This window comes from Lemur catta, chromosome 1, assembly GCF_020740605.2.
Source record: "Lemur catta isolate mLemCat1 chromosome 1, mLemCat1.pri, whole genome shotgun sequence".
NCBI lineage: Eukaryota > Metazoa > Chordata > Mammalia > Primates > Lemuridae > Lemur > Lemur catta.
The window spans coordinates 116,200,497-116,221,095 of record NC_059128.1 but is presented as its reverse complement, the minus strand read 5'-3'; the positions used below and the strand labels follow the sequence as shown (position 1 = coordinate 116,221,095).

At 54.1% G+C, this 20,599-nt stretch overlaps 3 protein-coding genes across 3 annotated transcripts; 1 reads left to right on the top strand and 2 right to left on the bottom strand.

Moving 5' to 3' along the window:
- Positions 1-4,504: 4,504 nt before the first annotated feature.
- Positions 4,505-6,712, bottom strand: DAND5 (DAN domain BMP antagonist family member 5). Its single transcript, XM_045553014.1, has 2 exons — positions 6,401-6,712; positions 4,505-4,750 (listed from the first exon to the last, which is right to left on the bottom strand). Exons 1-2 carry the CDS (start codon positions 6,710-6,712, stop codon positions 4,505-4,507), a joined length of 558 nt encoding a protein of 185 aa, XP_045408970.1.
- Positions 6,713-11,013: 4,301 nt separating this feature from the next.
- On the top strand, positions 11,014-13,216 carry GADD45GIP1 (GADD45G interacting protein 1). Its single transcript, XM_045550408.1, has 2 exons — positions 11,014-11,403; positions 12,858-13,216. Exons 1-2 carry the CDS (start codon positions 11,054-11,056, stop codon positions 13,174-13,176), a joined length of 669 nt encoding a protein of 222 aa, XP_045406364.1. The 5' UTR covers positions 11,014-11,053; the 3' UTR covers positions 13,177-13,216.
- Positions 13,217-13,726: 510 nt separating this feature from the next.
- Positions 13,727-19,674, bottom strand: RAD23A (RAD23 homolog A, nucleotide excision repair protein). The gene is made up of 9 exons (XM_045550396.1): positions 19,455-19,674; positions 17,440-17,601; positions 17,090-17,271; positions 16,895-16,950; positions 16,635-16,762; positions 16,293-16,371; positions 16,051-16,184; positions 14,535-14,699; positions 13,727-14,448 (listed from the first exon to the last, which is right to left on the bottom strand). Exons 1-9 carry the CDS (start codon positions 19,524-19,526, stop codon positions 14,335-14,337), a joined length of 1,092 nt encoding a protein of 363 aa, XP_045406352.1. The 5' UTR covers positions 19,527-19,674; the 3' UTR covers positions 13,727-14,334.
- Between the last annotated feature and the right edge of the window lie 925 nt (positions 19,675-20,599).

Sequence of the window (20,599 nt, the reverse complement as noted above, 5' to 3'; positions counted from 1 at the left end):
AGAGAGATAGAGACACAAGTAGGAAAAGAGTCCGGCCAGGAAGACGGTAGAGAGGAAACGGAGGTGGGAGAAATGAGACACAGACGGGGAAAAAAGGCAGAGGAGGGACACAGAGACAGAGATGGGGAGAGACAGACATGGTGCATCCAAGAGGGAGAAACAGAGACATGGCAGAGATGGACACAGACACACCACCAAGGAAGGGCAGGGAGAGGAAGAGGACCAATGAGAGGCAGAGCCAGGGGGTGAGGGGGAAGGGGGTGTGCTGTGGCAGGAGACCTGGGCAGGACCAGGTGGCAAGACCCATAGAGCCCACTGTGCCTGGCAATGGACAGGGACTCCCCCACAGAGAAAATCAGAGGATGGGAGGAGACCTGGCCATAGAGAGACACGGCGAGATGGAATGAAGAAGAGTACTTGGAGACAGAACCCCAGCTCCCTGCTCTGGGGGTCTCTGATGCCACCCACCTCTGGTTTGACACTCCCAGAAGGCACATCCTCTGTCCTATGATTTTTTTTTTTTTTTTTGAGACAGGGTCTCCCTCTGTCGCCCAGGGTAGAGTACAGTGGTGCCATCATAGCTCACAGCAACCTCAGACTCCTGGGCTCAAGCAATCCTCCTGCCTCAGCCTCCTGAGTATCTGGAACTAAAGCCACACCTGGCTAAGTTTTATTTATTTATTTTTGTAGAGACAGGGTCTTGCTCTTGCTCAGGCTGGTCTCAAACTTCTGGGTTCCTGCCTCGGCCTCCCAAAGTGCTAGGATTACAGGCATGAGCCACCACACCCAGCCTGTCCTAGACATCTTCACATCATTGCCACAGTGACCCAGCCTTTGAGGACACCTTCACCCAGAGACTCAAACTCTCATGGAAGACACAGTGACAGTTCACCCATAAAGACACAGTCACACCTATAGATACACCCATAGACACCCAGTGACATAATCGTGGACACAAACACATGCATATGAGAGGGACTCTTACCCCACACTAGAGTGACACCACACAGCCCTATAGGTGCACTGTCTCAGGAGGACCTTTTCACAGTCAGCTGTGGCCACCCTCACCCTTGCACCCGGGCACATGTTTTCAGACACATGTTGACACCCTCACAGACACATGCACCTTCAACCCTGCATCTGACACACTGACTGGGCAGGCGCCTTGTCCCATGGTCCTGCTCAGGGCTCTGTGGCAATTCGGGTCCGGGTCTCCACATTTGAGTCAGTATGAGTTGACAGACATCAGTCCCCAGCAGAGATTGAGATGGAAAAGGAGATGGGTGAAGCCCTGCCCTTGGTCTCCTTCAAAGGGCTGGGTCAGGCTGGGCCAGGTGGTCCCCTGGCTCCTCCTGGTCTAGGACCAAATCTAGACCAAGGGTGGCCCCTGGTGGCCATATGTGGTCTCTGCACCCATTCGTTGAGGGATGACAGGCAGCTAAATTGCAGAACCAGAAAGTGGTCTGGCAGAGACAGCAAGCCCCTCTGAGCACACAGAGCCCGGAGACTGGAGTCTAGAAGTGGCAAGTCAGACCCAGAATTCAGAGCCGGTAATCCCGATCCCAGAACCCAGCATCACAATCTAGATTCCCATAGCACCAAGACCTAGAGTCCAGATCCAAGAAGTCAGAACCCGGAATCTAAAATCCAGGCCCAACACCCATAATCCAGACCCAAGAACTCATATTCCAGAGTCCAGAATCCAAAAATCGAGATCCCATTATTCAGAACTAGAATCCAGGCCCAGAATCCAGTTCCACGAACTCAGAATCTAGAATCTAGGCCACCCTGCAAAGCCTGGAGCCCTGAGCCCTCCTCAGAGACTTGCAGATCAGAGCTGGCAGCACGTTTGGTGAGGAAAGGGACAAATCAGAGGAAGAGGAGAGGCGCCTGGGAATGACCACACACAGCCCTGCCCAGCTGCTGTCCCTTTACACACACACACACACACACACACACACACACAGACAGTCCAAAAGGATCCTAGACAGACTCACCCCTGCAGACACACAGCCTATGACTGTCAGATATACAAGGTCACTAACCCTCAGATATATACACACAATTACACACACAGGGTCACCTATACACACATTTACAGCCTTACACACCATCACCCGAAGACACACTACCACAGGCTCTTCATATGCAGACGCACACACATCTGTGCACCCGCGTAATCTCAGAGCTCCGCCCCCAGCCATCCCACCAAACTCTGAAACACATAACCACCCCACAGAGATACACAAAACCCACAACTTCCAGTCCCGCACCCAGGCACAGAACTGAGGGCTGAGCGTGCTCACACACATGCATACACACACACACACACACACACATACACACGCACACACACTCTCCTCTAGGCATGGAAAAGCCCCATGCCTTGGCAGCCACACAGTCTCTGGGAACGGGACCCCAGGGACGGAGCTTACTGTGCACCTCCTTGCCCACCCCAGCCCTCCCCCGCCTGGCCGGCGGGCGGGCTTTAATACAGATGCCAAATTCATAATTGTAACTGAGGGTGACAGGGTCACCTTGAGCCCCAGATGCTCGCGTGGTGACAGATGGCGTTGGCAAACCTGATTAGCGGCCCCCGTGCCAGTGCCTGTGGCACCTGCATCCCCCACCCCTCCTCCGCTTCCCCAGCACTCATTACCCACCCATTACTGGGCCTGGAGGGCAGGGGTGGGGGCCGGCTGGCCCTGCCCGGGAGGGGACAGGGACTCTGGGGGCCCCCCTGGCGTTAAGGTTCCCAGCTGGCTCCCCCAGCTAGCAAGAGGTGGGCACAGCTGAGTGGGGGAAAGCAGACGCCTTATGCCCGCCAGAGAGGAGGGGTGCCTGCGGTGCCAGGGCTGCGCTGCCCACTGGGACACTGCCTGGAGTTTGGCAAAGAACCTGGAGACAGTAGGGAGGGGGTGCCCCCCCGGGGCCCTTCATGACCCTCCCTTCCAGGGCCCTACAAGTGGGGCCTTGGGAGCTGCCCTCCAGGCCCGTTCCCATCCTCTGGTGCTGGTCCTCGGGGTCAGGGGTCTCAGGCTCCCACGCCCAGCTGGGCCATCTGTTTCCTCGGGTCCCTCCAGCTCCCCTCACCTGGGGCTGTCCTTCCTGAAGCAGGAAGAGGGCTGAGAAGGGCCCAGCTGCCCCCCAACCCCACGCTCCGGGGGGCATTTGGAGGCAACACTGACAGCGCCACATGTCCCTGCGTCTGTGCCAGACGGGCCCATCTGCCAGGGCCCTGGTTCCAGCCGCCCAAAGCCAGGCTGCCCTTGCCTGCTGCAGACCCTGCACCCCAGCTGGGGAGGGAGCCCCCAGTGCCCCCACACCCCATCATGGGGCCACCCACTTCCATAGAACCCCAGTTGGAGGCACACACACACACCCCCGCAGAGCTGGGTCAGGCCAACATTTATGGTTCCTGTGGAATGCCGTGCTGGATGCAGGGCCGTGGGGAGACTCGGTGGGGGTGGGATGAGAGTGTAACAGCAGCCACGGTCAAGGCAAGAGGCAGCTGGGAACACGTGGGGACCCCAGGTTTTCCCCAGCAGCTGCGTCTGCCTGCCTGCTTTGGGTTTTTGGTGTCCTTAGGACAGGGTCATCACTGTGTCTTCTGGTCTGGGCACGTCCATCTGTCCTTCCTGTGGCTGGGAGTGTGTCTTGCCTCATTATGTGAGAGGCAGTTCAGCCTAGTGGTTAAGTGTGGGTACCGCCCTGCCTTGGATTTGAATCCTTGGTGGTGCCACTTACTGCTGTGTGACCCTGAGTGGGTGACTCTGTCTCTCTGGGCCTTGGTTTTCTCATCTGTAAAAGGGGGTGACGTTATCTACTGTCTCCTAGGGCTGCTGCAAGGATTACACAAGTTAGTACCCATCCAAGTCTCAGCACAGGGCCTGGCAAACAGTAAGTGGTTAACAAGAGTGCACTATAACTACTAGTCGTCCATCCCCATGACTGGGGCTGTGTCTACTATGCCTGGGAGCAGAGCAGGGTGGGAACTCTGGGGACCTGTCTACTTATCCCTGCATCCTGGTCTCTTTTTTTTTTTTTTTTTTTTTCTTTTTTGAGACAGAGTGTCACTTTGTTGCCCTGGCTAGAGTGAGTGCCGTGGCGTCAGCCTAGCTCACAGCAACCTCAAACTCCTGGGCTTAAGCGATCCTACCGCCTCAGCCTCCTGAGTAGCTGGGACTACAGGCATGCGCCACCATGCCCAGCTCATTTTTTCTATATATATTTTAGTTGGCCAGATAATTTCTTTCTATTTTTAGTAGAGATGGGGTCTCACTCTTGCTGAGGCTGGTCTCGAACTCCTGACCTCGAGCGATCCACCCACCTCGGCCTCCCAGAGTGCTAGGATTACAGGCGTGAGCCACCGCGCCCGGCCTCATCCTGGTCTCTTGACCCAGGGAACACCACTCGGGTGGGTGTCTTTCCTGGTGTGTCTCCCTCCATCTCTCCCCATCTCTCCAAGGTGCATGTCTCTGGGTGCGCCTCTGCGATGCATGGCTCATGTCTTCGGGCTGCACTGACACCCCTCGACCAGCATGGTGGATATCTTCACCCGCCAACGGGCGGCTGGGCTGCTGCTGCGACACCACAGGACCACGGGTGCCCAGCGCTTGCGGGAGGGCCCACAGCTGTTGCAGAGGACTATCGGGGTGGCGTCCGAGCTGGGGACGTACAGGGAGGAGCAGTGGCCAAAGCAGAGGTGATTGCGGAGGTGGGCGGCCGTGCAGCCAGGTCGGGAGACAACCTGCAGCCAGAGGCAGGGACACAGGTCAGGGCAGTGGAGTCTGGGGCCACAGTGTTAAGAATAGTTGCCTGCTCACTTCATCCACCCCACCCTGAGAGGCAAGGTGCTGGAGCCAGGCTGCTTGGGTTCAAATCCTGACTCTGCCATCTCTTGGCTGTGTGGCCTGGAGCAAATTTCTCAACCTCTCTGGACCTCTGTTTCCTCACCTGTAAAATCACTGAAGTTCAACTAGGAAAAGAACAAATCACTCTGGGGCTTTCATCTGAGAAGATTAATTCAGGGAATTTGCTACCCAAGGAAGAGCAGGGCTGAAACACCAAGTAAGCGGTGATGATAAGGTGGGCTAAGGATTGGCACCAGTAGGAAGCCGCTATCACCACCAAGGCTGAGGGATAGCAGTATTGCAGGAGCCCATTGCCTGGCACACAGTTGGTGCTCAATAAATGTTAGCTTTGTCCAGACATGATGGCTCACTCCTGTAATCCCAGCACTTTGGGAGTCCTAAGGCAGGAGGATCACTTGCAGTCAGTAGTTCAAGACCAGCCTGGGCAACATAGCAAGACCCCATCTCTGCAAAAATATTTTAAAAATTAGCTGGGCGTGGTGGTGAGCACTTATAGTCCCAGCTACTTGGGAGGTAGGCTGAGGCAGGAGGATCCCTTGAGTCCAGAGTTGGAGGCTGCAGTGAGCTATGATATGATTGCAAGCCTGGGTGGCAGAGCAAGACTCTGTCTCTACAAAAACAAAAACAAAAACCAGATTCAGTGAAGGTTTGCTGAGCAAAGACTGAGCCAAGGGGTCTTGGGAACTGATGCCCTGGCCCTGCTGGGCAGGATCTCAAGCACTTGGCATGAATCTTCCACTATTATTAACTTCATTTGAGACCCAGGGAAGGGAAGGTGACTGACCCACCCTCAGTCACCCAGAAATCAGCAATGAAGGCAGGATTTGAACTCAGATACACCTGGTCTCGAACTGCTGGCCTCAAGTGATCCTCCTGCCTCTGCCTCCCAAAGTGCTAGGATTACAGGCCTGAGCCATCACGCCTGGCCCACATTTTTAAACAATCGACATTTGAGTAAAAATCTGAAGGAAGTGAGAGAAAGGGCCATAGGCTGTCTGCCTGGAAGAAGAGCACTTGAGCCATAAGGCACAGCCAGTGCAAATGTCCTGGGGTGAATAGAAAGTTGGTGTGTCTGAGGAAAGAGAGGCTGGTGTGTTAGGGGTGAAGTAAGTGAGGGAGAAAGTGGGAGGAGGTCAAATCAGGGAGGTAACAGGGTCCAAGAGGGCAGGACCTTGTGGGCTATGAGGAAGACTTGGGCTTTTATTCGGAATGAGGTGGGAGCCATGGAGGGTTCTGAGGGGAAGAGAGATGTGACCCAACTCAGGTGTTCATAGGCACCCTCTGGCTCCTGAATGGAAAATTAGACTTGGGGAGGGAGGGTGGTGATGGCTAGACTAGGATGGAGACAACTGCGCCCACCCCACCCATGGGAGAGGCTTATGCCCTATTTTACATGGGAGGAAACTGAGGCTCAGAGACATTTAGGTGGAGGATACAGAACTTGAACTGAAATCTGTCTGGGGACACGTGGTCTCTGCCAATGCTGAGGCCCAGCCCTCTCCTTCTCCTGATAGCCACCCGCTCACCTGAATGAAGGGCACAGCCTTACACATCTCCTGGGTCGCTTCCTGAGGGTCCAGTGGCAGAGACAGGGCAGTGGCCACTTCCTGCCTATGCTGCAGCGTGTCTGTCTCCTGCCGCCTGGTTTTCTGCAGGCCCAAGAAGGCCTTCCAGCTGCCAAGGGCAGAGGCTGGCACCTGGGGGGCCGGAGCCCCTCGGTCCAGAGCCCAGGTCTGCTTGGCTGCAGCCCAGGGCTGGAGTCCAGGCCCCCCAGAGCCCGTGGGCAGTGGGACCCCACTAAGCAGGCTCAGGAGAGCGGCTAGCCGGCCAAGGAGCATCTGCCTGTCTGTGCGTCCGTCTGTCAGTCTGGGACAGGGCTCAGGGTCCTGGGCAGTTGACCCTGCTGTCTGGTGAGTGGAGTCTGGGTGCTCCGGACCGGCTTTTAATCACTTGCCTCCACCTGGGCAGTCTGGGCGGTGCCTCTGTAAACCCACAGCGGGGGAGAAAAAAAGTAAACCCAAATGTGTTGGGTTCCCACACCTCCTCCCAGCCCAGTGGGGGACACGGGGGCTGAGCCTGTGGTGTGTGCGTTGTGGTGACCAGGAAAGACAGGTCTGGGGACAGGAGCACAATGCCTGAAGCCTTGAGTGGCTGCTTTTCTAGCCCTGAGACCCCATTCATCTGTTTAGCAAAATCACACTGTGCAGCTGGGCTTCTTGGATTTCCAACTCAGCATTGCAACTTCCTGGCTGTGCAACCTTGGGCAAATCCCTTAACCACTCTGGGCCTCAGCTTCCTTAGTTCTTACCTTATAGGGTTGTTCTGAGAACTCAAGGACATAATTTATGTAAGGAGCTTAAAACAGGCTGATGCACAGTAGCACCATGAATCACTATGATTAACATTACAGGTGTGGTGGCTCACACCTGTAATCCTAGCACTTTGGGAGGCCCAGGCAGAAGGATCACTTGAGTCCAGGAGTTCAAGGCCAGTCTACTTAGGAGGCTGAGGCAGGAGGATCACTTGAGCCCAGGAGTTGGAGGCTGCCGTGAGCTATGATCACACTCCAGCCTGGGTGACAGAGCAAGACCTTGCCTCAATTAAAACAAGGAAACAAGGTTATTGCTGCAGTTTTTTTTTTTTTCCTTTAACACCTAACATAGGCCAGAAAGTGAGTCCTCGCCTTGGATTTTACATTGTGCAGAAAACAGACAATAAAAGACAGGTAAGTTGATTTCACAGCCTTGTGTTAAGAAGATATTAAAATGGGATGTGCCTCACATGGGGGTCGGGGCCGGGGATCCTGTCTCCAGGGTGGTCAGGGAAGGCCTCTCAGAAATGGCATGTTGCTGGGAACAGCCAGGTGGGGGGTAGAGGTTGGAGGGCTGGAAGTACATAAAGTGGGTAGGAGCCACGTTCCAGGCTTTGGGGCCTCCGAGGCGCCGCCTGGGGGTGGGGGGTCCTGGGCCGGTCCTGGCACCTCGCCGACCTCCATCTCACACCCAGGTGAGGAGCTGCGAGGCCGCCGCGGGCCGTGAGAAGCTGCCGGGCCGGCCCTTCCCGCGCTCTTCCCTCCGCGCAGCGGTGGGACGCGCTCGCCCTCTGGCGGCGGCTCCCGGGACTGCGCGGCGGCAGCGCCCAGAACACCTGTCTCGCAGACGCCCCACCTAGAGGCGCGTGGGTGCCTCCGACTCAGCGCCCCCGCTCCACCCTAGCTGCTGGAAGTCCCCCAGCATGTCCTTCCTCTGTCCTCTAGTCCCAGTTAACGGCAGCCCCGTCCTGCCAGGTGCTCAGGCTCCAAACTTTGCAGCATCCTTGACCCCTCTCTTCCTGACTCCTCCCCTCCGCCCCCAATCCTATATGACAGCAAGTCTGGTCCATTTCAGAATCTACTCGCAATCCGTCCGCTTCTCACCTGCTCCTGATCAATGCACTCTCCTCCGCCCAGGTCGGCGGGCTCCTGCCCTCACCCCCCACATTCTATTCCTCCAACAGCGGCCAGAGGGCGCCTGTGAGCACCTGAGTCGGGTCACGTCCCTCCTCTGCTCAGAACCCTCCATGGCTCCCATGTCCGTAGAGACAAAAGCCAAAGTCCTTCTCAAGGCCCACCAAGCCCTGCACGACCTGCCTCCATTACCTCCCCATTCCGCGTCCCCCCACACCCTCTCCCCTTTCCACACTCCCTCCACCCACACTCGTTTATTCTTATTTTCCAATCTCCCTAGGTACAACCCCATAATACTATGCAGCTATGCAAGAGTGCAGAAGCTCTTTAAGTTTGAGAATGGGAAGATTGTTTTTAAAAAAAGATACATAGAATTGCTCTGTGTGTTTTAAACTTAATATACATGGTATCATCATGTATGCATCTTTGTAACTATCATCTTTCCTCCATATCATGTTCCTTCATTTTCACTGCTGAAGACTATTCCTCTGTACATACATACCCTAAGTTTATTTCTCCATAACCAATTTCTTTCTTTTTTGAGACAAAGTCTCACTATGTTCCTGGACTCAAACGATCCTCCTGCCTCAGCCTCCCAAGTAGCTGGGACTACAGGCACTTGCCACCATGCCTGGCTAAATTAGTTAATTTTATCTTGTGTGAAATTTACCTTAATTTAATGCCTGCCCTCAGAAAGCCCCTTTTCCAGCACCAGTTGGCACCTGCTGTATGCAGAGCCCTGGGCCATAGCTGAAACTCAACCCAGGCTGGTTTGACATCAGAGTGCTGCCAGGGGTGGGGAACCTGCAGCCTTCTGATTTCAAGATTGTTCTCTTCTAAGCACCATAGGAGGCAAGAAAAGCTTCATCTTTCTCTTCTGCACCCTTTTTAATAGAAAGATTTGTGGCATTTTATTTTGTTCTATTTATTTATTTATTTGGAGACAGTGTCTTGCTCTGTTGCCTGGGATAAAGTGCAGTGGTGTCATCATAACTCATAGCAACCTCAAACTTCTGGGCTCAAGCGATCCTCCTGCCTCAGCCTCCCGAGTAGCTGGGACTACAGGCATGTGCCACCGTGCCCAGCTAATTTTTCTATTTTTGGTAGAGATGAGGTCTTGCTCTTGCTCCTGACCTCAAGTGATCCTCCCGCCTCAGCCTCCCAGAGTATTAGGATTACAGGCATGAGCCACCTCGCCTGGCCCCCTTCCACTTCTTAATGGCTTTTCCTGCTTCTACAAATAGACTCACTCAATGTCTTTTTCTGTTCAGCAGCCAGAGGAGAATTGTAAATCATATCCATCAGTCCTCACTCAAAGACCTCCCATGGCTCTCTATTGCCTTAGAATAAAACCCAAACCCCTCACCATGGCCTATAAGGCCTGCATGGCTGGCCTCTGCCTAAAGCTCTTCATTTCACTTCCTCCCTCAATCCCCTTCATTCATTGGCCCTTCCATATACTGGCTATCTGGCCCTCAGCAAACCATGGGAAAAGACTTGCATTTGTTGAGCATGCGCCCCAGGGAAACTTCCTCATACCCACATTGAGACAGGGAGATTCACTGCAGCATCATTTCTGCAATCAAGAAAGATTGGAAACAGCTTAAATGCCTATTAAAACAGGCTGATGGAATAATTATAGTTTATTCATACCATGGGCAATATGAAGCAGAGATTTTTTTCAATTTTTTCCCCCCACTAAATACAATAAGAAAATGTATTTTACACTGTGGACCAGTGACAGCAGATTGTATTTTCCAAAGAGGCCTCAACTATGTCCCTTCAGTGGTGGCTCATGCCTGTAATCCCAGCACTTTAGGAGGCCAAGGCATGAGGATCACTTGAGGCCAGGTGTTTGAGACCAGCCTAGGCAACATGGCAAGACGCCATCTCTAAAAAAATTTTTTTTAAATGAGCTGGGTGTGGTGGCATACACCTGTAGTCCCAGCTACTGGGGAGGCTGAGGCAGGAGGATCACTTGAGCCCAGGAGTTTGAGGCTGCAGTGAGCTATGATGATGCCACTGCACTCCAGCCTGGGCAAAAGAGCAAGACCCCATCTCAAAAAAATAATAATAATAATAAAATATAAATGTTCTAACAAACAAATATCTATAATGGATTTTAAATATTTAAATTAAAATAGGAAGTAATGTAGATAGAACTTAAAATCAAAATATTTGTTTTAAATACGTATTTATATTGTTTAAAATAAAATTTAAAACATTTAAATTTTAAAATAAAAATGTAAATGCTATTTATTTATTTAGAGACAGGGATTCGCTTGGTCTCAAGCAATCCTCCTGGCCCAGCCTTCCGAGTAGCTGGAACAGAAGGTGCCTGTCACCACACTCTGCTAATTTTTAAATTTTTTGTAGAGTCTGTGGGGAGGGGTGGGTGGTGTCTCACTACCTTGCTCAGGCTGGTCTCGAACTCCTGGCCTTAAGTGATCCTCCTGCCTCGGCCTCCCCAAGTCCTGGGATTACAGGCGTGAGCCACCGTACCTAGCCCTAAATGGTATTTTAAATATCTAAAATTAAAATTAGGTTTTTAATAAATAACTGCTTAAATAAAATGTAAAGCTAAACTTGAAGGTGTATGAACTATTTATTATCTCCTTCTCCCGCCTCCCCGAACTGAGGCTGCAGAGGCGCCCAGCCGGGGCCCCGTCGGACGTAGCGCTCAGGCAGTGCCGCGGACAGCCCGGCCGGCCCGTGAGGACCCCGCACGGCCGAGATGGTGGCGCCCGTGAGACAAGTGCGTAGCCTGCTTGGGCTGGCGGCGACCTTGGGCCCGGGCTTCCGTGGCTACCGGGCGCCGCCGCCCCCGCGCCGCTCGCCGGGACCCTGGTGGCCAGACCCGGAGGACCTGCTGACCCCGCGCTGGCAGCTGGGGCCGCGCCACGCGGCCAAGCAGTTCGGGCGTCACGGAGACGCCTCGGGGGTGGCCCCGAGTTCGCTGTGGCCGTCGTGGGAGCAGCTGCGCGAGCTGGAGGCCGAGGAGCGCGAGTGGTACCCGAGCCTGGCAGCCATGCAGGAGTCGCTGCGAGTGCAGCAGCTGGCCGAGGACCAGAAGCGTCGGGACAGGTGCGTGTGTGCAGGCAGCCGTGGGCTCTGCATGCTGTAGGTTTACGTGCATACTCACCCCGCTGCAAAACAAACCCTAAGTAAGTCCATTTAATCATTCATCAGCAAATCTTTACTGAGCGCTTACAGTATGCAATGCCCGGTCCCAGAAGGGAACGAAACAGGCAAGATAATTTCAGAGGGCAAAAGAGGACCACCAGGAAGATATTTATAAAACAGGGTGAAGAGTGCGTGCTTGAGGGCAACTTGGAGTTCTCAGGCCTCCCTGAGGAGGTGATGTTTAAGCGGAGACCTAAGTAACCCAGACATAGCCTTGGGGGATCTCGGGGAGGACATTGCTGGTAGAGTGAACAGCCAGTGCAGGGGCCCTGAGGTAGGATGTGCCTTAAGGAACAGCCAGGAGACCAGTGTGGCTGGGAAAAATGGGAAGTGAGGGCAGGGAGGTCATGGGGCCTGGAACCAAGCAGAGAGGCTGGATTTGGAGGCATATCTGAAGGATTACATTTGAGGGAAGAATAGAAGACCAAGGTCATCCAGAGGGTGCCACTTCTGGGTGGGGGGAGAGCAGCTCTTGTGTTCCTGGTGTTTAAACTTCTTGTTTTCCCAGTGCCTTAAGACAAGGGGGGATTGCCCTCATTTGATTGTTTATTTTTTATTTCAGCATATTTCGGGGGTATAAATGTTTAGGTTACATGTATTGCCTTTGCCCCAGCAGAGTCAGAGCTTCAAGTGTGACCATCACCCCCAGACAGTGCACACCCCATCCAATGAGTACCCTCATTTTAGAGATGAGAAAACGGGCCTTGGGGAGGTGGAGTCACTCAGGCAGGGCAAGGTGGAGCAGGATCTCCCATCTACCCCTTCCCACCTGGGTGACCCTGACATAGGGTTTAATTCTTCCAGCTTTACTTCCCCCCCACCCGTTTACACCCGAGAGCTTCACTTTTCTTATCCTTAAAAATGGGGCTGTGACTGGTACCTACAAACTCATAGGATTGGAGGGAAATGCCTTTCTTGCTTTCCTTCCTGTGCCTAGAATTGGGCCTGGCATACAGTAGGTGCTCTGTGATGTCTGTGGAATGGAGCAGGTTATCTATAGGAGTTGCCCAGCATGGTGTGTGGCACTCAGATGGCTCAGCTGATAGCTCAGTGAAATGTTGAATTGACTTGGCCTTGGCCCCTGAGAACTTAACCCACCCTGTGATCAAGTTCATGCACAAGTAACTATCTCTTCATCTCTTCCTATTTCTTTACTTGTCAAGGACCTTTCCTGACAGTGAATGGCAGTGATTAGTCTTCTTCCCACTGCCCCCCACTCCCAGTTTTTAAAAAATCTCCATGGGGGAGTTGGGAGAGGTAGCTGTGGGCAAAGGTCTGTGGGTAGGATGTGGGTGGATGTGCTCTGCCCTGGCTGAATGTGGCTGTCCTCACGGCCCACCCTCCTTCCCCTGCAGGGAGCAGCGCATTGCAGAGTGCATGGCCAAGATGCCACAGATGATTGAGAACTGGCGGCAGCAGCAGCGGGAGCGCTGGGAGAAGGCACAGGCAGACAAGGAGAGGAGGGCTCGGCTCCAGGCTGAGGCCCAGGAGCGCCTGGGCTACCACGTGGACCCAAGGAGTGCCCGCTTTCAGGAGCTGTTGCAGGACCTAGAGAAGCAGCAACGCAAACACCTCAAGGACGAAAAACAAAGAAAGAAGAAGGAGGCAAGAGCTGCTGCAATGGAAGCTGCTGCGGCCCAGGACCCAGCAGCCTCTGGGGCACCCAGCTCCTGAGCTTTGTCCTTTCCCAATAAAGCCTGCCACCTGACAAGTCTCCCGAAGAGCTCTGCATCCTTTCTCAAGGTGCGCCTCCAAGCCCTCTGCTTCCTACCCCAGCACCTGGGGCTGGGCAATCCCCCACCCAGCTCTGCTTACATGGGGACTCTAGGCCATGCCAACTGACTGGGACTTTCGGGGGAGAGAAAGGGGAATACGATGGGCAAATAATGGAGGAGCAGATGGCAGAAGAGAAGAAAGCTTCTGTTTACCAACATTAATCTCCAGTAATTAGCCAATTACCAGGGGGGAAGTGTAGCCAAAACAAGACTGGTGAGGATGGTGGAGGTGAGGAGAAGTAGCCCTTACAAGGCTGAACTGGGGCTGGGGCACACTGCCTGGGAATGTGACAACTTCCAGGGGGGAGGAGATACTGGGAGCCCCAATCTGCAGGGGCTAACAGACTCCTCTCCCCTTCTCGGCATTCCCATATTGCCTGTGCCCAACTAGGCCCCAGACCCAGACAAGCTGGTGTGGGACTCCCCAGCAGGCACAGATCATAGGGCTGGTTTTTAAAACTTTATTCACTTTAAAACCTTTATCAGAGACACGGTTCTGTTCTAGGGTGGGGGTGGCTTTGACATTGAGCTGATGTTACCCCTTCTCCAAGCTGGAGGCCAAGGCCAGGCTGGGGAGGCCTTGGGCCTTTCAGGGCTCACCCCAGATGGAAAGATTTGGGCCACTCCAATGGAGGATTGAAATTTGGGGCTCCAGCTTCCCCTCATCCTGGAAGGGGGTGGGGTAGGGGGTCCTCAGGGGCTCTGTCAGGGGATGGGTAAGCAAGCAGCCGCCTCTCCATCTGGCTGCAGGGAGCTGGGACAGAGGCCAAGAGGGGCCCATCTGTCGCCTCCTGGTCCTGCCAGCTCCTTTGAGCAGGCTGGGCTGGGGAGGAGGACAGGGACAGCTGTCTGGCCCGGATCTTCTTAGACCGAGATGGGAATGAAGGCCACTCTTGGAGGATGGGAAGCTGGGGTGTTTGGTTTTTCTTTTTTTAAAGTTTTTGATTTTTTTCCACTTCTTAAATAAACATGAATATATATATATTTTTTCTTTTATAAAACTTTCGTGGAGTGGGAGTGGGGTGGGGGGTAGTGGGCAGCCTGATGCCTCCTGGCATCACTCATCATCAAAGTTCTGACTCAGGAGAAAGTTGGCGGCCAAGTTCTCGTTTTTTTCACACGCGAAGTAGGCCTGGATCACCAGGCTTTCTGGGAAGCCCAGGGCCTTCAACTGTGGGAAGACATGGGCAGTTATAAGCAGGTGGTGTGGGGGTACCCCACCCACCCCTGCAGTCACCCCTTGGCCAGGCCTCTTACCCTCTCTATAGCTTCTTTCTCCTGCGGCGTCACCTGGATGTAGTTCATCTGTGGAGCCTCCTCACCTATGGCGCCCACCTCACCTTCCACATCTGAGATGTCTGCCAGCTCCCCGGGGGGTTCATTCAGCATCTGGATGAACTGCTCCTGGTGCCGGCTAATTTGCTGTGGGAGAAAAAGGGGAAGGGATGGCGCCATAGCCCTTGTCCCCTCTCCCCAGGTCGCCATCACAGCCCTTATTTTTTCATTCAGTCAGCAAATAGTGCTGCTCTATCGGCCAAACACAGCAACACAGCAGGGGGGATACACCCCCCCCCCCCCCCCCCCCGTGGAGCTAACAGGCTGTAAGTGAGCAAATAAACAGACTAGACAACTGTAGAAGTTGGGCCAGAAAGATGCTGAGGGCCAGGGAGAGGGGCCTGCAGTCTGTGGGATGGGGAGGGGAAGGGTTCCTCCAGGTAGCACAGACAGCAAGTGCAAAGGCCCTGGGGGTGGATGCATTGGGCAAATCCCAAAAACAGAAGACTCACAGGCAAGAACAGAGTAAAACAAGGAAGGGGGGAGCAGCAAAAGATGAGACCAGAGGGGAAGGCCGGAGTCGGAGTCGGAGCCAGAGCCAGAGCCAGACCCACTTTGCTCTGGTGCAACGGGAAGCCATGGTGGGGACGGTGAAGTGGGGAAAGGACACGATCTGCGTATCTTTTAGGAAGGTTAACCTATCCAGGTGTTGGGTATCTGGAGGTTCTGCTAACAACCTTCTCTCCTTTTGTCTATATCAAACAAGAAAGTGCTTTTTCAGTCACCTGGCCCCATGTCTAGCCTAAAAAGCACTTTCACAGAGATGTCAAGTTGGCTACAGGTGAGTGTGGTGTTCAGTGAAGCCTAGGTTGCTCACACACATCCAGGAGTGACCACACGGACTGAGGCCCCCAGGAGGAGCACTGAGTGCGGATGAAAAGGAGAGGTGGGCAGGAGACGGCACGAGGAACAGAGAATCGAGGGGAGAAACAGCAGATGGTGGGTCCCAAGCCAGGAGAGGGGGACATTTCACAGAGGACCTGGGGGAATGTGCTATACTCCTCTGGGCCCCGAGGACCCTGCTTGCACCCACTCTGCCTGTGAACCTTCAAGGGCAGGATGGAACTGCACTCACTGAGCACAGTGGTCCCAGAGCCAACTGGGATACGGCTGTTCTGGGTGCTGCCACGGAATCTTACAGACATTTACACAGTGTCAGCTGTATGTGGAGCTGGAGCCAGAGCCCAGGCCCAGGCCCCAGACATACTCCACCAGCTGCACGACTCTGGGCAGGGCAGGCTGCCCTGAGCCTCCGGTGTCCTCTGTGGTGTGTGCTATTAACAGCACCCATACCTCACAGGGGGTTACAAAACAGGTCACAAGAAACATGGGTCACAGAGAGTCTGTCCTGGCATAGAAAACTATACATGTGGGCTGTGGTGCCTGCAGGGCAGGGAAATGGTGCCCGCCCTGGCTCCTTCTGCCCCTGGGACCGCACCTGCAAAAGCTGAGGGTTCTCCTGGCCCAGCTGCTGGAGCAGAGCAGGCAGCAGCGCTGGGTTCTGCTGGATCACCTGCCGCATGTTCTGGAACTGGGGCTGGTCTCGCAGGAACTCCAGGGGGTTCTCTCCCGCTAGCAGCAGGAAAGGGTGTGGTCAGACATCATGCCAGGCTCCCAGGGGGTGGGGAGTCTGGTGCCTTGTGAGCAGACACCCCATGTGTACAGCTCCCGCCTGCTCACCTGCTTCTGTAGCCGGCTGCTCAGACACCTGGCTCTCCTGGACAGAACCGTGTTCTGGCTCGGGACTTCCAGGAATTCCCTGTCAGGGGTCCTATTCAGCTCTAATGCACAGACCTCCCACTAACTCCCTCCATGCTCCGGCAGGAAACAGGGGAGGCCTTGGCCCTGCCCTTCATCGGCCCACCCCCCATGCACGGCCAGCCTCCTATAGGAAGCCTTTAGTGGCTGGAACCACTACCCAAAGGCTTTTCAGAGCAGGTTTTCCTCCCCAAGTGCCCAGCACGGCACTGAGGCCCAGGGACTCCCTCAAGGCCTCCCGAGGAGGCGGTGGCCCCACCTCACCGTGAGTAGGTACTCCACAGCTCGGTGGGGGTTGTTGTAGCTGGCTCTCAGGGCGGCCACCACCCGCTCCCGCTCGTAGCCCATGGACATGATCTCCGTCAGCATCGTCTCATACTCAGAGCCAGTCACTGTGGAAGAGCAGCAAGACCTGGGTCACCAAGAAGAGGGATGGGCAGCTCCCAGGCCCTCCCGCACACAGACAAGGCCCAACTGATGGCTGGAGCACCCAGTTGCCTCTGCCCTGGGGACCACCCACCCACCTAGCGTGGAGGCCGCGTCTTCATCTCGCCCGCTGCTACCTGAAGAGGGAACAGAGCTGCAAATTCAAGAGAGAGAAATCGGACCCTGGCTTCTGGTGGCTTGCCCTCCCTCCAGGTGTGTGGGACCACCGTGTGTGGGCGCTGGAATGTGCTGGGACACCAGGGCCCAAGCTGAGGCCGCTGCCCTTGCCTTACCCTGACACAGACTCTGGGGACATCGTAGGGGCCGTTTCCTCTGACGGACTCTTGTCCTCTCTGGCGGTAGGTGAGGAATGGGACATGCCTGAGGCAGGGACAGGCAGGAAGGAAGTGGAGGTCTCCAGAGTAGCAGTGGGTGAAGCCTCTGGGGGTGCTGAGGTACACTGGCCAGCTTTGGCCTGTGACAGCAAGAAAAAGGGAGCTGGTGTCAGTATCCCTATCAGACCCCAACATCCTGCCTTGTTGTGGCCCCGCCTTCCTCATAGCTAATCTCTCCTGGGCACACAGGCTCTCTGCCAGCTGCCGGGCTAATCCACCCACCCTCCTAGCTAGCACATGTCACCCACCTTGGTCACCATGACAACCACAAAGTTCTTCTCATCGATGCGATAGTCCCTAATGGGGACATCATCGCTAAGGATCTTGCCAGCATAGATGAGTTTCTGTCCAGCCACAGGGAAAGCGTCACGACCCTTCTCAGCTTCTATCTTCTCCTTTAACACCTTCACCTGAATGGAGGGGTACACACAATCATTGCAAACCCCAAATTCTCTTCCCTTCTAGTTTAGGAGGCAGAGCCTGCAAGCCGGGATGGCAAGGAGGAGAAGCATCACAGGGAACAAAATATAAGTCTCTGTTCTCAGGGAGAGAACACTAATGTGAGAAGAAAAGCAGGTTAGTAACTTAGGTGGTGTAAAGTATAAGAAATAAAGAGCAAAAAGGAGGGCACCCCATTTCCACACTGGTGACCTTCGACAGTAACAGTGATCAGTGTTTACTGAGGGCATTCTAAGTTGATAGTTAGCTACAGTAAATGTATATATATTCTTTTTAAGCTTCGTAATTCTATAAAATAGGTATCATTGGCCTCATTTTATATTTGAGAAAACTGAAGAACAGAGAGGTTAAATAACTTGTCCAAAGTCAAACAGTTGAGCTGATCAAAAAAATGTTTCCTTTTCTACAAAAAGTGCACTTAAAGGCCAGGCATGGTGGCTTATGGCTGTAATCAACACTTTGGGAGGCCACCAGGAATTAGAGACCAGAGTGAGCAACGTGGCCAACTTCATCTCTATGAAAAATAGAAAAATTAGCCAGGCACGGTGGTGTGCACCTGTAGTCCCACCTACTCCAGAGGCTGAGACAGGAGGATTGTTTGAGCCCCCCAATTTTTTTTTTTAGAGACAGTTTCACTCTGTTACCTGGGCTAGAGTGCAGTGGTGTCATCATAGCTCCCTGCAACCTCAAATTCCTGGGCTCAAGTGATCCTCCTGCCTCAGTCTCCCAAGTAGCTGGGACTATAGGCACACACCACCATGCCCAGCTAATTTTTCTGTTTTGTACAGAGAGGGTCTCGCACCCAGGCTGGTCTCAAACTCCTGACCTCAGGTGATCCTCCCGCCTAGGCTTCCCAAAGTGCTAGGATTACAGCTGTGAGCCACTGCACCCAGCCCAAGCCCAAGAATTTGAGGTTATGGTGAGCTATGATCAGCGCACTGCACTCCAATCTGAGCAACAGAAGGGCACTGTCTCAAGAAAAAAAAAAAAAAAAGTGGACTTCAGTGTCTTTCTCGTAGGGTAGGTGTGCAAAAAGTGCCAAGTATACAATTTGATATTCAATATGGTTCCATTAAGTCCTAATTCTCCTCTCAGCTAAAAAGGCAGCACAATGTTTAGACTTCGGGCTCTCACATGAGGCCGAACCGATTTGAATCCCAGCTCTGCCATTCCATGTTTTATGTGACCGTGGCAAAGTTCTTTAACCCCTAGGTTTCCACATCTGTAAAATTCGAAGAGTCAGAGTTCCCAAATGACAGCCCCATTTTGCACATCAGCAAAACACTAACACGCTCAGTGACTGATAAGAAATAAACGGCCAACAAACACAGACCACCAAAACTATTAAGACTGAGACCGTTTATTATCACTATCATCGCCGCTGTCGCTACTGCTCAGCATCTCCTCGTTATTACTCCCAGATTCGCCCACCAACGTCCAGAGGAGACGCCTGCAAAGCTGGGAATGCGGACCCCCAGTTCCCGAGAGCTTGGCCTGCCCGGGAACCTAAAGCCTGGGGGCTCCCGCGTCCCGCGAGAGCGCTGACATCGGAGTCGGGGCCTGGCGGGCGCCCCGGGGGTGGGGCCTTGCCCGGAGAGCTGGCCAAGAGCGCCGCCCGAGCCGCCAGGGGCTGGGCCAGGGACCATGGTGGGGGGTCCTGGAAAGTCCGACAGGCTGGGGGGGAAGGGCAGGGCTGGGCCCGAGCCATGCTCCCTACCCCTCCCGTTGGGATCCCGGCCTCCCTGCCCCCACCCCACCCCTGGCACCCGTCGCTCCCGCCCCCGGGCTCCGGCCCGGCCCGCACCGTCTCATCAGGCTCCATGCGGATCTTGAAGGTCTGCTGCTGCAGCGTTTTGAGCGTGATGGTGACGGCCATGGCGGGCCCCGAGCGACGCGGCGGCCCCAGGAACCTCACACAACATGCAACTCACGCCGCCGCCATCTTAGCACCCAGCCGCGCTGCGCGCCTACCGCTTCCGGGGCAGGCGATGCGCGCGCTGACCACCAACGCACGTGACCTTCGCGCGCCCTCTTGGCATTTTAGGGCATGCGCACGAGAGACTTCTTAGGCCAGGCATGCGCAGACCAAACTCTGGGCTGCAGGAGGGGCGGGGCTTCTTGCTCTGCTCGCACACTTGTCACGTGGCTTCCTGAGTGACGCCATGCTCGTTAGCGGTGACGTCATGTGGCCACAAAATGGTTCCAGTGTCCCCACTTCCACGCCCAAATGTTTCTTTATTGACGTTGAACAAAATTTTTCATGTACCTGTATTTGTTATAGATGTTTGTGTTTCTTCCATAAATATCGTTTTCTATGATTTTTGCCTTTTCAAATGAGTTTTATTCTGGATTGGCCACCCTGGCAGTAACCCGTTAGAACACTGAAAGTGAAAGTTACTCAAAACTAGAAAGAATACCGGAAAGATCACCAAAAATGACTGAAAAAATATTTTTAGAATTTTTTTTAAGTAGGCGTCTCACTCTGCCGCCCAGGCTGGTGTGCAGGGGGCGCATTTTGTGGCCTCCATTCATTATTGAGGGAGATCTGAATTTTTGAAATGAACCTACAGTTCTAATTCCCAGCTCCCACTGATTTGTTAACCCCACTATCCCCAGTCCGACCCCAAAAGTAGTTAATGAAGATGTTCACTTTCATGTCTCCTTATGCTGAATACATAATTCTCATAAATCCACCCTAAATGCACCAATCCTGGAGGCTTCCCAGAGGGGTTGGGCTGGGCCACAGGAACCCAGAAGGAAGAGAAGCATGAAAGTCTAAGGAATAGGGGGAGTTGGGGGGAGGGCTAGTTTGCCTGAACTGGGGGGTGCGTTAGGGCAGCAGTCCCCAACCTTTTTGGCACCGGGGACTGGTTTCATGTAAGACAATTTTTCCATGGATGGGGAGGCCACAGGGGTTGGGGACCGCAGCTTTAGGGAACTGGATAGAGG

Bases quoted from the DNA above. Each gene is read 5' to 3' on its own strand.
- GADD45GIP1 (XM_045550408.1), top strand. From the start codon at position 11,054: ATGGTGGCGCCCGTGAGACAAGTGCGTAGCCTGCTTGGGCTGGCGGCG. The intron at 11,404-12,857 runs GTGCGTGTGTGC...CTTCCCCTGCAG, and splicing joins GACCAGAAGCGTCGGGACAG to GGAGCAGCGCATTGCAGAGT.
- RAD23A (XM_045550396.1), bottom strand. From the start codon at position 19,526: ATGGCCGTCACCATCACGCTCAAAACGCTGCAGCAGCAGACCTTCAAG. The intron at 16,763-16,894 runs GTGGGTGGGTGG...GCTCTTCCACAG, and splicing joins AGACGCGGCCTCCACGCTAG to TGACTGGCTCTGAGTATGAG. The intron at 14,700-16,050 runs GTGCGGTCCCAG...TTTCTCCCACAG, and splicing joins AGAACCCTCAGCTTTTGCAG to CAAATTAGCCGGCACCAGGA.
- DAND5 (XM_045553014.1), bottom strand. From the start codon at position 6,712: ATGCTCCTTGGCCGGCTAGCCGCTCTCCTGAGCCTGCTTAGTGGGGTC. The intron at 4,751-6,400 runs GTGAGCGGGTGG...CTCTGGCTGCAG, and splicing joins AGGCTGTGCCCTTCATTCAG to GTTGTCTCCCGACCTGGCTG.